This window comes from Lactuca sativa, chromosome 1 (genome assembly GCF_002870075.4).
Source record: "Lactuca sativa cultivar Salinas chromosome 1, Lsat_Salinas_v11, whole genome shotgun sequence".
In the NCBI taxonomy this organism is placed as follows: Eukaryota; Viridiplantae; Streptophyta; class Magnoliopsida; order Asterales; family Asteraceae; genus Lactuca; species Lactuca sativa.
In genome coordinates, this window is record NC_056623.2 from 39,793,036 (window position 1) to 39,807,630 (window position 14,595).

At 34.8% G+C, this 14,595-nt stretch overlaps 2 protein-coding genes across 5 annotated transcripts; one reads left to right on the forward strand and one right to left on the reverse strand.

The window, feature by feature from the left end:
* The first annotated feature begins 343 nt into the window (after positions 1-343).
* On the forward strand, positions 344-7,903 carry LOC111910073 (receptor-like protein 1). Of its 4 annotated transcripts, XR_006189220.2 has the most exons (10): positions 344-834; positions 1,162-1,320; positions 1,402-1,476; positions 1,923-2,030; positions 4,521-4,595; positions 4,751-4,912; positions 5,290-5,436; positions 5,646-6,878; positions 6,968-7,067; positions 7,145-7,280. XR_006189220.2 is itself a non-coding variant. In XM_042900191.1 (9 exons), exons 1-9 carry the CDS (start codon positions 402-404, stop codon positions 7,171-7,173), a joined length of 2,610 nt encoding a protein of 869 aa, XP_042756125.1. In that variant the 5' UTR covers positions 344-401; the 3' UTR covers positions 7,174-7,306. The 4 variants fall into 4 exon arrangements, 3 of the variants coding, with proteins under 3 accessions (XP_042756125.1, XP_042756126.1, XP_042756124.1); XM_042900191.1 differs by having other exon boundaries at positions 5,646-7,067; positions 7,145-7,306; XM_042900192.1 differs by lacking the exon at positions 7,145-7,280 and having other exon boundaries at positions 6,968-7,130.
* A 2,330-nt stretch (positions 7,904-10,233) lies between these two features.
* Positions 10,234-13,192, reverse strand: LOC111910066 (glycerol kinase). The gene is made up of 4 exons (XM_023905859.3): positions 12,937-13,192; positions 12,621-12,842; positions 10,728-11,694; positions 10,234-10,648 (listed from the first exon to the last, which is right to left on the reverse strand). Exons 1-4 carry the CDS (start codon positions 13,068-13,070, stop codon positions 10,403-10,405), a joined length of 1,569 nt encoding a protein of 522 aa, XP_023761627.1. The 5' UTR covers positions 13,071-13,192; the 3' UTR covers positions 10,234-10,402.
* Between the last annotated feature and the right edge of the window lie 1,403 nt (positions 13,193-14,595).

Consider the following 14,595-nt stretch of genomic DNA (forward strand, 5'->3'; position numbering starts at 1 on the left):
GTCTGTTTACCCTATTTCTAACACCTTCAAGATTCTTTGAAATTTGAAAAAATGTTTAATGGGCAATTTTTTTCTATGAGAATGGAGACTTGGAAGTTCGTTGCAAAAGTCAACAAATGTCGTGTCATAAGTTTTTGGGACAAGTTGAAGGAGTGGGTGCCAATGGAATAGATGTAATAGAGTTATAGTTATGTGTAGCAATTTTGACCATTGACTTGATGACTTGAGGTAAATAATGCAATTAATATTCATACACATTGACTCCGTTACGTATCAAATGTTTATCATGCCTCATTACATATTTGTTCATATACCAAGCAAACCAAACCAAATGATTAAAACAGAAAGTTTAATTAATATTGTGAGTGTCTCTACAAATTAAGCCATCATTAGCTACCAAAATGGACTGTTGGGCTTTGAGTAAGCGTAACTCATGGTTATATTTGTCGTCGATGATACATATTCTTATGATCTGGAAAGCACAAGGAGATTGTATAGAAGAGGAGAGAAAGGCACTACTTGACATCAAAGCCTCCCATATCAACTTATATGATTCCAAAATGGATCATTTTCTTCCCACCTGGGTTGATTATGGCAGCAGTACCCCTGGGGATGGTGGCGGCAACTGTTGTGATTGGCAGAGGGTCAACTGCAACACAACCACCGGACATGTCACAGAGCTTTCTTTGTTCAATTTGAGAGAGAGAGACGTTTACAGGGATCAATTCGAGCGCAAGTTGTGGCCATTGAATGTTTCCTTGTTTCTTCATTTTAAAGAGTTGACAAGTCTCAATTTGTCATATAATTTTCTTGATAAAGAAATTATAAAGACAGGTACAACGTGATTATTGCTTTAGTATTATTTCTTTCACATGGTCCCAACATCATACTTTTGAGCAAGACATTCCAGTAAGTTGACTATCCAAATTCATGAACAACATCCAACTAATTTATGCACTCATAGATGCTTGTCAGGTAACTTAGTAGTTGGATAATGTTTTTCTATAAACAAAAAACCAAACACAAGACTTTATTTGTACTTTCAGATCCTGCAATTCATGCCATAACTTGTTATTATTAATCAACTGAGCCTGAGAGTTACCCTTTTAATCTCAAAAGACTAGGATGCCTACGTTAAAAGCTTTTCTCTTTAATTTGCAGGACTTGAAAGGTTGTCGAGTCTGAAGAAATTGGAGGAACTAGACCTCAGCAGGAATGATGATATTGACAACGACATCCTTCCATCTTTGACCACACTTACTTCACTCAAAATCTTGAATCTTAGCTACACTAGCTTGAATGGAAACCTCCCTATCAGTGGCACGTTTTCATCTTTTTTTAGGTTATTATACACAAATGCATATTATAGAGAAACTTACACCCTTTTCAAACAAATTGCAGAATTTGCAGCTTTAGAGAACTTGGAGATGTTGGATCTAAGCAATTGTCAATTCAATGGTACCTTGGAGATTCAAGGTAATCAATATCATCTTAATTAAACCCATCATGCCAGTATAGTCACGTAAAGTGGCAAGCACAAAAAAAAAATTCTATTAAAAAAAAATCTTTTTTTATTTATCCAAATTCAATCCTATTTCTATGTAAAAAATTTCAATCTGTTGGGGGCATCTCCCTCCATTCTCTTATACTTGCGTCGACCACTAGCCACCATGGATTCATACACAAATCCCTCTTTTGCAACGTTACAAGACCATAAGAGAATGACTCTTCCATGTGTTGGAGTTTGAAATATGGCCCTTTTCTTTTCTTGGGTCAAAGTAAGGAGGACTTACCTTTTTCAATGAATGAATAACAATATTAAAAATGGATATAAGTATATACTTGTATGTGCTCTCCTAAACAACTTTGTTGTGTATCAAATTAGAGCTTACAAATCCATTTGCTTCAATTCCTAAATGTAGCTTCTGAAAGGGTTTCCATATTGACGAAGTTGAAAACTTTAAATCTTGGGTCCAGCAGACGCTTCAATCTTTTCGACAATCAGTTATCATGGCCATTTCCTGCTCAAGGTATGTGCTATGACTGTAGATTGTTAGTATATCCCACATTGCATTCAAGGTCCATAAATGTCTATATGTGTTGGAGTCCCCCTTCTCTCCATAAGGGCTCTTTTGGAGAGTAAACCAAGGACCACATATGTACATGTACTTGAAGAGTTGTACTTCTAAAGTTGTTGGAGTATCAATATTAGATGCATGAGAACCTTATAGTGTTTGTTGGATGTTGTCATATCTATGTGTGAACTTTATTCATTTAGAATTATAAGTGTTTTGGTTTTATTAACTAAATTAACAATGAGATACAAGGTGAAATTGAGGGTATGGATGACAATGGGACGAGTATTGATGATCCCAATCCCATACTTGATTATAAAATTGTGTCCCAGACTTGATCACCCGGTCAGTAAACACCCATCTGGTTTGTGGTTATACTCATAACCGCACCCATTTATGATCTTAATAAGTTAAATCGTTGGGATTTTTATTACCTAAAACACAAAAACAGTGGCATCCAAAAAAATGACTTTGAATTTGTAATAATTTTAATTTCCAACAACATCAACAAATTTAATCTCAAAAAATGTTACATATATATAATCATCACCATATAAAATTTATAATATTTATAATTTTAGTTTTGCTAAAACTTAGCATCAACAACAAGCCTTATAGTTATGACTTATGACCATCTTTTTAGAACATTTGTAGTTATCATTTAGAGTAAATTACATAAATAGTCCTTGTGGTTTAGTTAGAATTGTAGGTTCGGTTCAACCTTTGAAAAAGTTGACAGATCGTGTCTTTTTGGTTTCAAAAAAATTTGCAATATCCATCCCCGATCCATATAAAAAGACTATTATATCATTTATAATATATTTTTTTTCATTTTCTTTTTTTATTTATAATTCTAATAATGTAAAACTAAGAGAGGACCCACACACTACCACCCCATCCTATACCCCCGCCCCTACACCAACCCCATCATCTTCTTACTCCTCTCTCTCCTTCACTGCCTCCCCTACCCCTTCCTTGTTCCTATGACAAAATTGAAACTCATCTCCTGTAATCAAAACAATAAAATCAAAACTTTAGTTCATTAATAATGATTATCTATCCATTTTGATGTCAATCTCTTCGATATAAACTTCCATTCTTACCATGAAAAGAACTTAAAAAATCCCCAATCATGGCAACTCTGTTTGTTGTTCTAGCTCATCTGGTAGAAACTAATGGCTCAATTTTTTTGCACTATTTAGATTCATGTTTTTCAGTTGAAAAAAAGAAGCAAGCATAAAATGTTAGTGTATCTCATATTAGTACGACATGATTCATTATGTCTATATATATGTTGAACTCTCCCTTTCTCCACAAGGACTCTTTTGGAGAGTTAACTAAGAACTCCACGTATATCTTATATGTTAGTGTATCACATTCAGTGCGGTACGATTAATATGATTAATAGATAAGTAGGCCCCCCACCACCAACAACAACCACCCCTTGCTAAAACAACCGACAACCACTATCACCACCGAATCAGTTTGGCTACCATATACCACTAAAATAGATAAAGCATTTTTCAAGGTTCTAAATTGCATGATCTATGGCGTGCCAGCAAGGTCATGCCTCAAGTTTTACAAACCATAACAAGTCATGACGTTTTTCAATACGTGACTTAAGGCGACAATTTTGTATATATATAAAAAATACATAGTTATAGATTTTTATAAAATATACCAAGTGTTTAGAAGATTTATATCCACACCTAATAAAAAAAAGTTAACAAAAACTCAATGATTTCGTGTCCGTAGAGAAAAAAAAAGAAAAAAAGAAAAAAAAATACATGCCTTGAAAAAAAAAACTCGCACCTTGATGCGCCTTGGCAGGCGCCACGCCTAACTTCGCTACCTGAAGGTTTTCGAGACGGCGTAACCACGCCTTGACATCATGGCGTGCCTTTTAGAAACCTGCATTTTTACACATTACATGTTCATATTCATGGAAATGTGTAAATTTGTGTAATAAACTTACACGTATAACAGTTTACAGAATCTAGTCTTATAAGGTTTACAAATACAAACATGATTATAAAATATTAGAAGCCCACAAATTTACTTATCTAACGAGTCTTCTTTGTTTCATCCTCATTCAATATTGATTGACAAAAACAAAGTGATTGTTCCTCTGTTAACCCCATCCTCTTTCATAACATGCATTTTGCTAAAATGTACATCTAAAAATTTGCCTGAATATATAATTGTGTGTGTGTGTGAGAGAGAGAGAGAGAGTGTGTGTGTGTGTGTGTGTGTGTGTTCTTATTTCTTCAACTCATGAATCAATACAGACTACAAGCTACGATACATAGACAGAAGAAACAAATATAACTGAACAATTAACAAAATTACAAAAATGCCCCTTCTAACAAAAAACGTTCTAACTAACTCTAACTGATCTTGTTAGTTAACAAGAATACATGATATATGTTTTCATTGGTATGACAGCATTATCACATCTGACGAACCTCGAGGAGCTAGATTTAAGCTATAGAAGGCTCGTGGGCACACCCAATATCCAAGGTATACTGATATTTAGCTTATCTTAGGTCCTAGCTAAGATAACTTGTGAATAGTTCAAAGATAAAGTTCTTGAATGCTAGTGAATCCTAAATTATTCCATTATCACAAACTTTACAAGACCATGGTTTCTCTAAGAATTACCTTCCTTTTTGCAGCTTGTAGTAGCTTATCGAGATTGAAAAGGCTGGAGAGTATAAATCTTTCTGGCAACGATTTCAACAAGAGTATCATATCATGCCTAACTGCCCTTCCATCCCTCAAGATTCTTGATCTTTCCTGGTCTATCACTTCATTGCGAAGTTCATTTCCCGTCAAAGGTATGTTTAATCTAAATGAGTCACCATTAAAGAAACTAAAAGAATAAATTTTATCTTAGCTATTATTATTATTATTATTATTATTATTAATATTTTCGTTGTTTCTGATAGTCACCTTATTAAATTGTTTGACATATCTCTTTATTTAATTTAGAATTTGTCAAATTGCCTGATTTGGAAGTCCTCCTCTTGATAGGAAATAGTTTTAATGGAACACTACCAATGGAAGGTAGCGCCTTTTCTTCATTCCTTAATTCAAAACAATATTATTGTTTTCAACGCATCCCGGATATGAAAAGCCCCACAGCTTCAACCATCAATAATACATGATTTTTAACAAATCCTTTGTTTAGTAACCCTCCATTGTTTTCATCCAGCTTTTGCATCTTTTCACCATCTGGAGGTCTTAGATTTGAGTGGCAACTGGTTTGTTGGGAGCGTCCCATCAGCAATACAGGCATTATCTTCCCTAAGAGCTCTCTCATTTGCTCGCAATAAGCTAAACGGATCATTACCGGATCATGGTAAGTTATCTAAAGAATGAACAATTAAGTGTTTAGATTGTTTAAATTAGATGTACAAACACAATGTTCTTACAATATGGCTAAATAGGTGCACACCTTTTGTTAAATTGCCTTTCCCCAATAGTTAATCTTTTTGAAGCCGTATGATCATCAAAGTGCAAGTCACTATATTATTTTAAAGGGTGAACCACACTTTTCTTTTTTGGCAGGTTTCTCTAATTTGAAGAACCTCCATGAGTTGGATCTTAGTGGCAACATGCTCCATGGAACTCTGCCTCAATGTTTCAACAATCTATCATCTCTGAGGTTCCTGGATATCTCTTCAAATCAATTCACAGGGACACTTGTGCCATCACTCTTTGCTAATCTCACATCTCTCGAGTACGTTGATTTTAGTCATAACACATTTGAAGGTTCATTCTCGTTCAGCTCCTTCGCCAATCATTCAAAGCTTGAGGTAATTCGATTTTCAAGCGACAATGACAAATTTGAGGTGGAAACAGAAGAGCCTATAGGCTGGATTCCATTGTTCCAGTTGGAAATTCTTGAGCTATCAAATTGCTATATGAACAAGACCAAAGGACGTGTTATTCCTGGGTTTCTACTTCACCAGCACAAGTTACGGGAACTAGACATGTCTCACAACTCCTTGGAGGGACAATTTCCAAATTGGTTGATTAAAAATAATATGAATCTGGAAGTTCTTATTCTAAGGAACAACTTGTTTGGCGGTAAGCCGCTGTATAGGAATGCTAATATGAAGTGGTTGGATATGTCTGGAAATAGCATGATAGGTACTATTCCTGAAAATATACCAAATTTCTTTCCCAACATAAGTAATCTGAATTTTTCCATGAATGCTTTAACTGGTGTTATTCCATCCTCAATTGGTAAATTTAGTAAATTATTGGCACTGGATTTATCTGACAATAAGTTATCAGGAGAAGTACCAAGCGGATTGTTTACAAAAATTTCTACTTTGATGATCTTAAAACTATCAAGGAACAAATTGCACGGGGAGGTACTCTCAGTTAACTTAAGCTGGGGTATCCTCAATTCGGTTTACTTAGATAGCAACCATTTCACAGGGAAATTTGGAAATAAGAGCAGCAAGGAAAACTTTGACTCTCTGACCAGTCTGGATATTAGCAATAACTTGTTTACAGGTATGATCCCAGATTGGATAAGCAACATGAGTAGGTTGACTGAACTTGTGGTGAGAAATAATAGTTTTGAAGGCAGGTTTCCTTGTGGACCAACTTTATTCACTTTTCTCGATATCTCACAGAATTCTTTCTCCGGACCCATCCCGTCCTGTTTGAATTTGCAAGACATGGAGCATCTTCTTTTGGGTTCCAACAGATTCACTGGATCGATACCCAATTTCTTTCGTAATTTGACTAATGTTTTGACTTTAGACATGGGAGACAACGACTTGTCAGGTAGGATTCCTAAATTTATTGGCGAACTATCCGATTTAAGGATTCTTCTTTTGAGAAAAAATAACTTTAGCGGTTCTATTCCCAAGCAGTTGTGCCAGTTAAGTGACGTGGGTTTGTTAGATTTATCATATAACTCTCTTTCCGGTTCAATACCTAGCTGCCTACAGAATATCACCGGGACTGGCACAGGTTACTTTGATTTCTTAAAAACAACCCTACTACAGATTATCCTTTCTTCCTCTTACCATTATGGGAGTATTCTGCAGGATTCGGATTCTACCAATGTCGGTGTTAGATCATTTAGAACACAAGTCGAAGTTGAGTTTACAACAAAAAAGCTCCTTCTCCACTACAAGGGTGACATCCTTAATTACATGACCGGATTGGATTTATCCGGTAACAAACTTACAGGTGAAATTCCAGAAGAACTAGGGTCGTTGACTCAACTTCGTGCTTTAAACCTGTCTCACAATCAGCTTACAGGACCCATTCCAGTGAACTTTTCAAATCTTGCTAATATAGAGAGCTTGGACCTTTCTTCAAATGGTTTGACCGGCACAGTTCCATCATAACTCATTAAGCTTTCCTCTCTATCTACTTTCAATGTTTCTCACAACAATCTCTCAGGCAGACTCCCAGAAATGAAAGCACAGTTTGGTACCTTCACAGAGGCAAGCTATGGAGAGAATCCACTTCTTTGTGGCCCACCAGTGGAGAAGAAATGCATGACTACTAATTCACAGGTAATAGATCCACGAGTTGAAGAAGACAATGAGAAATGGTATGGTATCGATATGACATGCTTTTATGCAAGTTCTGGTTCGACGTGTTTTGTGTTCTTATTGGGATTTGTTGCACTTCTTTACATCAATCCTCAGTGGCGTACATGGTGGCTACACTCGGTTGAAGTTTGTATGTTTACATGTTATTACTTCTTTTATGATTTGGTAAACAAGTTCTCCATGCCCTTCTGTAAATAGGATCTTTAAATTAAGAATATGTGAATAAAATAATACTTGGTTTCATATGTAAGTATATTTGTCTATTTGATATATGTTCATCGAAATTTCTGCTTTGCACATGACTTTTCTATTATATTTGTTCCTTCTCAATACAATTTTGGCCTTATGTTCTACAAATTTGGAATGACGACTTTCATTGGTTATTGCTTATTAATCTACATCCCTCGCTCAAGCTATAATTCCATATATGAGGGCACTACTGATGAGTACTGACTAATAAAAGACAAAACTGCAAATTTGGTCCTTGTGGTTTTCAAAAATCTTTGGATGGGGTCCAAAAAGTTTCCGACTTGCATGGAAGGTCCAAAATCAAGGTTTTTCTGGATTTTTGGTCCCTGATACATTTGAAAAGACGATTTTACCCTTTTCATTTCTTTTTCTATTTTCTTTATTTATTTTGGCATTTAAATAATTAAAAACAAAAAAAAAAACTAAAATCTCTCTCTCTCTCTCTCTCTCTCTCTCTCTCTCTCTCATCCCCCAAAAATTTTCCCATCGATCCTATCTTCTTCCTCCCAGTCTTGCTTTCAATACGATTCCATACTACCACACTCCCACCATTCCTACCTGTTTGATGTAAACCTCCACCCAATAACCTTCATTCTCATTTTTTCTAACTCGTCGCTTTCTCTGTCACTGTTGTGAACCACCATCTACGAAACCCTAGTCGTTGTTCATCCGTTTCGAACAAAGAGGAAGGAAGAGAGAGGCTGAGAGGAGATGAAATCAATTTTTGAAAGCACTTTGAATGGCGCACCAAATCTAGAATGTTACTGTAGGCGCCGTCTTCAATGCATTTGAGATCAAAGGATTCGAATTTGATGACCTTCTTCCCCAACATAGACATAAGTATGTATGTGTGTGTGTCCATTTCTAGATCTAACTTTATCACCGTTAACTTACAGAAGATCTGAAGTCGACGATCATCTGACCAGCTCTATTAATTTCGTCTATGTATCCTTCTTTATACTCGATTTTAGGTCCGACCCTTATCCTTTTTCTTTTTTTGTTCAATCATAGGTGGTACTTCTCCATTCAATCACAGTCCCTCATTCTTCAATCTTCTTTCTTAATATTTTGTTGAGATGCAATTTGATCATAAGATAAATGGAAGAACAAGGTAGATGGGGATGATGTGTTCTCAATGGTGGGTTGACGATGGATATAGACTCATCAATGGTCCTCCATTCAGATACTTGTGGGTGACCCGATTTTGCTTCCTTCCCTCTGACCTTTCTCCTTCTATCTTCCAAATCCAAATGGGGTTTTGACTATCACTACCTCTATTGCCCCCCAAAAAAATACATCGACTATTAGGGCTCCTGTATCATCTTCCTCCTTCATCTGTTAGACGTCGTAGGTAAGGAACTAACTAAACAATCAATCCTCTTGATTGATTGAACAGGAGAACAATAATAACGAGGTGGAGAATCGGACTTACAGGGGTCTCAAGGGGTGACGAGGCTGGTTGGAGATGTGATTGACGGAAGCAGCAGCTAAAGACGACGATGGTTCACAGCAACGACGACATGGTGGCAGGGGCTGCTCCGACTACTTTTGTTGCTTCGTTTCCGATGAGCTCAACGAGAGGGAGGGAAGGAAGAGGATGGTGGTGGAAACCGCCGAAATAAGGTGGCGGGGACTGTTGGTCGGTAATCCAAGGAAGAAAGGTGTGGAATTGGGTGGTTCCCGGTGACACAACCCCAAGAACGACAGGGAGGCTGTGGTGGTGGTGTTTATGGGTGCTTGGGTTCAAAAGGTTTTTTAATTTACCCAGTTGAATTCGACAAGGAGAGAGAGAGAGAGAGAGAGAGAGAGAGAGAGAGAGAGAGAGAGAGAGAACACTGGGTCGGGTGGGAATACTTTTTTCCTTTTTTTTTTATTTTTTAATTAGAATAACATTAGAATAATTATAAAAAATACAAAAAAGAAAATAAAAGGGTATAATCGTCTTTTTAAGTTTTTTTGGACCAAAAACACAGAAAAACTTTGATTTTGGACCTTCCATGCAAGTCGGAAACTTTTTGGACCCATCCAAAGGTTTTTGAAAACCACAAAGACCAAATTTACAGTTTTGTCCTAATAAAATGATACTTGTCTTCAATCCTATGTGCACTTTGTTCTAATGATTTCACTACAGACTAATAGAATGATACTTCAATCCTATGTGCACTTTTATACATAAGGAAAGCCATTAGTATATCAGATTACTTGAGAACTCATTTTTTTTAACAATTAATATACTTATAATGAACTCACGAATGAATAACGCATAACAAAATAACCATATCGGCCTAGCTTAGTATCTTCCATTCTTTGTAAAGATAAGAATATGCTAATAACTTTAACTTGGTTTTATTTCCTTGACTCGAACAATACATAAGATACATATCCATAACTTTGAACAATTAAAAACCAACAAAAACCTACTACGCATTGCCAACAACAGAACCAACAAGATAATAAAAGAAAGTGGATTTTAAAGAAAAGGAAATTCATAATTTATAGGGACAAATCAGCCAAATCAAACGTCCTTTCAACTGCTTTGCACCATGAGGCCACCTTCTTCTTCCTTAACTCCTCATTTAACACAGGATTGAAAGTGGTATCTTTCTTCATTCTCTCCCCATTTGCAAATATCTCTTCTTCTGTCCAAACTCCAACTGCTAAACCAGCTGCATACGCTGCACCAAGTGCTGTTGTCTCTATATCTGCTGGTCTCACCACTGGGCTACCCAATAAATCCGCCTGCAATTTCACTTTTAATTACACAATCTAACCAAAAAAAAAAAACTAATCACAAAATTAGTAAAAATCAAGAACAAACCTGAATCTGCATAAGGGTATTATTCACAGTAGCCCCTCCATCTACCCTAAGTAAAAACTGTCCCTTTTCATTTTTCGTTTCACCTTTCTCACCAGCATCTTTATGCATTGAATCCAACACATCTTTCACCTGAAAACACATACTTTCAAGAACAGCTCTAGCAATATGAGACTTGTTTGTAAACCTTGTGATCCCAATACAAACACCACGTGCATCATCACGCCACCATGGTGCAAAAAGCCCATTGAAAGCTGGAACAAAGTAGACCCCACCGGTTGACTCAACCTGTGAAGCCAACTCCTCGATTTCACTAGCGGAACGTATAATTCCAAGACTGTCCCTCAGCCATTGAACAGCTGCTCCAGCAATTGCAATTGAGCCCTCTAGAGCATAGTTTGCAGGGGCATCTTTCCCGAGTTTGAAAGCTAAAGTGGTTAACAAACCATGTTTTGATGGAATCACTTCTTCACCTGTGTTAAGAAGTATAAAAGCACCTGTCCCATAAGTGCTTTTTGCCTCTCCTTTCCTACAAGATTGACCTAACATTGCAGCATGTTGATCGCCTAAACAACCGGAAATAGGGATTCCCGGAGTCAGCCATTCCTTTCCTATGTGACCGATTACCTCGGCATTGCTTACAATTTTTGGTAGAATGGCTTTAGGGATCTTTAATGTTTTCAAAGTCGATTCATCCCAATCAAGTGTTTTCAGATTCATGAGCATGGTTCTTGATGCATTAGAGACATCAGTGACATGTATGCCATTATCAATGCCTCCAGTTAAATTCCAGATTAACCAGGAATCAATGGTTCCAAAAAGTGCATCACCTTTCTCAACTGCTGCTTTCACTGCATCCACATTTTCCAGCAGCCATAAGAGCTTCAGTGCACTAAAATATGTGCTTATTGGCAAACCACATGATTCCACAAAGTGGGATTTTCCCCCTGATAATTCTTTCTCCAATCTCCTACATAATGAAGAGTTTAAAGATAGATTAATTGATATACTTGTGATGAGTGTGGTTAAAAAAACATTACTTTTTTGTGTAAACAGCAGCAATCCAATATAACAATTAACAAATTCAACTCGTTTTCTTAATAAGAAATCAATTTAGTATATTTTACACCCAAACGAATCAAAAGGGTGAAATTTAAAAACTTTGCAAACGTACTAAAATGGTTTTCTTCATTAAAGTAAATTAAAACTTCAATGATATAATTTTTTGCATTCACATTTAATACATTATACATGAATTAAATATGAAATAAAATAAATAGTGATGGTAGACCAACTAAGCTAACCCAACCTTGACCCATACTAAAAAAGTAGCCACTTTTGACTTTTGACACTATAATTCCTAGAAAAGGGATGATAATCCCAATTATAACAAAATATATTTTTGATCCAGATCCCGCCGGCAAGAAGAAAACAATCATTAAAAAACAGGAAAGGATTTTCAATTTTTTTGATGAAAACAAAGTGGGTTTCGAGTTTAGACAGAATTGTTGTAAGAGAAAGGCGATCATCCCAATTTTAACAAATTCAAATCTTAATCCAAATCCCAGCAGAAACAAGAGAACAGTCGTTCAAAAATCTAGAAAAGGTTGCCAATTTTTCGATGGAACGAAGTGGGTTTAGATCAAGAAATTGTTCTAAACAATATTAGATCCCATCCTCCCAAAAAAAAAAAAGTAGAAATCAAAAAGCTTTCCAATTTTTCCATGTAAACAAATTGGCTTTAGTTCAAGAATCTTGATCCAAATCCCACCGATCGCAAGAAAGCAATCATACGAAAACTCAAAAAGGTTGCTATTTATTTTTTGGAAAAACAAAGTAAGTTAAGATCAAAAAAGAGCGATTGTGGAAAAGATTGATGGAATTTTGTAAATGTACCTGCAAATGGATGTTGTTCGATTATCCATCCAAACAATGGCGTTATAAAGTGCAACCCCAGTAGACTTGCTCCAAACAACAGTAGTTTCCCTCTGATTAGTAATACCAATGGCTTTAAGACCATTATCGACATTAAACCCATCAGCCGTAGCTTTATCAACGGCCTTCGTTACGCACGTCTTCACACTTTCAAGAATCTCCATCGGATCATGCTCGACCCATCTGTAATGAAAAAAGGGGGGGAAATTGGTTTCATGGGTATGATTCTTTTAAATAAAATTCGATCAAAACAATAAAAGAGTGAGTTGTGGATTACCCTGCTTGTGGGCAGAACTGAGTGAACTCGACTTGATGAGATCCAATGGCTTGAGCATGTTTATCGTAGATGATGAATCTGGTGCTTGTTGTTCCTTGATCGATCGAACCAATGAATACTTCCTCTTTCGCCATCGATCTTCTTCTCTTGTTGAATAGTTTGCTGAATTTTGGAAGAAGCTGAGAATTTTAATTGAATTGTGTATTGGAGATGAAGGAGGAATTTATAAGTTATTGGGTGAGAGTTTGGGGTTTCCGGTTGTTTTGTTTTGTTCCTATTTTTTCGGCTACTACCCAAACCCAAGAAAGTCAAAATCGTTGACTTCCGGATAAGATAAAATTGAAACTTTTTATAAGATTTTAGGAAAATTAAAATGATGACGTGATATATTTTTTTTTTTTCAAATGGAACATATTTTTCAATTTTGTTCACTTTTGATAACATATTTTAATTTTTTTTAAATAGAACATTATTTTTTGGTTCCATTCAACCCTACAAATATTTATTTATATTTGAAACCATATAAATATAGTTTTTCATTCATAAACCATATTTGATATAAATACAAGGTTTTTACATTCAAATCATAATATTATATATAAATATGTATTAATAATATTGTAATCGTATTTTTCATGCACTATTAATGTTAAAAGAAAAAGAAGTATAATTCTACAAGAAACAAATATCATATATATATATATATATATATATATATATATATATATATATATATATATATATATATATATATATATATATATATATATATATATATATATAAAATACGCAATATTGAAGAGAATTTGGAGATGTGAAGTACACAATCAGATAAACTAATTTGATCTTGAGAACAGGAAGGTCCTGTGTTCGCTTTAATTATCAATGAACCGTTTATATATATATATATATATATATATATATATATATATATATATATATATATATATATATATATATATATATATATATAAACGGTCCATTGATAATTAAAGCGAACACAGGACCTTCATGTTCTCAAGATCAAATTAGTTTATCTGATTGTACACTTCACATCTCCAAATTCTCTTCAATATTGCATACTCAATACGGTCATAATATAACTAATACAAATTTTTACATAACATTATGGTTTGAATATAAATATTAGAAAAAAAATAATAATGATGTTCGAAAAAAATAAAGTGTCAAAAAAAACATAGTGTCAAATTTGAAAAATAAAATGAAACTTAATGTCTTTTGTGAAAAAAGTTCTGTTTTGACATGTCATCATACCACATCAGCAGACAAACGGTTTGATCGATAAATTGATCAAAATTGAAACAAATTGAAAAACACAGTGTCAAATTTGAGACAAAAAGAAACGCAATGTCAAATTAGAATTTTAGTGTAAACTTAATGACTTTTATATTATTTTTCCAAAATTAAATTGTTTTCTACTTAATCCTCCTACTTCATCCTTATATTCATTCAATAATTATCATGTGTAAAACATTAATTCTCTTTCGTTATCTTATCATTTGATTTTGACACTTATGATGATCCGGTAAATAGAAACATTTAATAGAATGATATTTAATCTCTTAAGATTTTACCTCAATCACGCTTTAAAAGTATAAACCATCATATATGGAAAAATGATATATACATCAAAATATG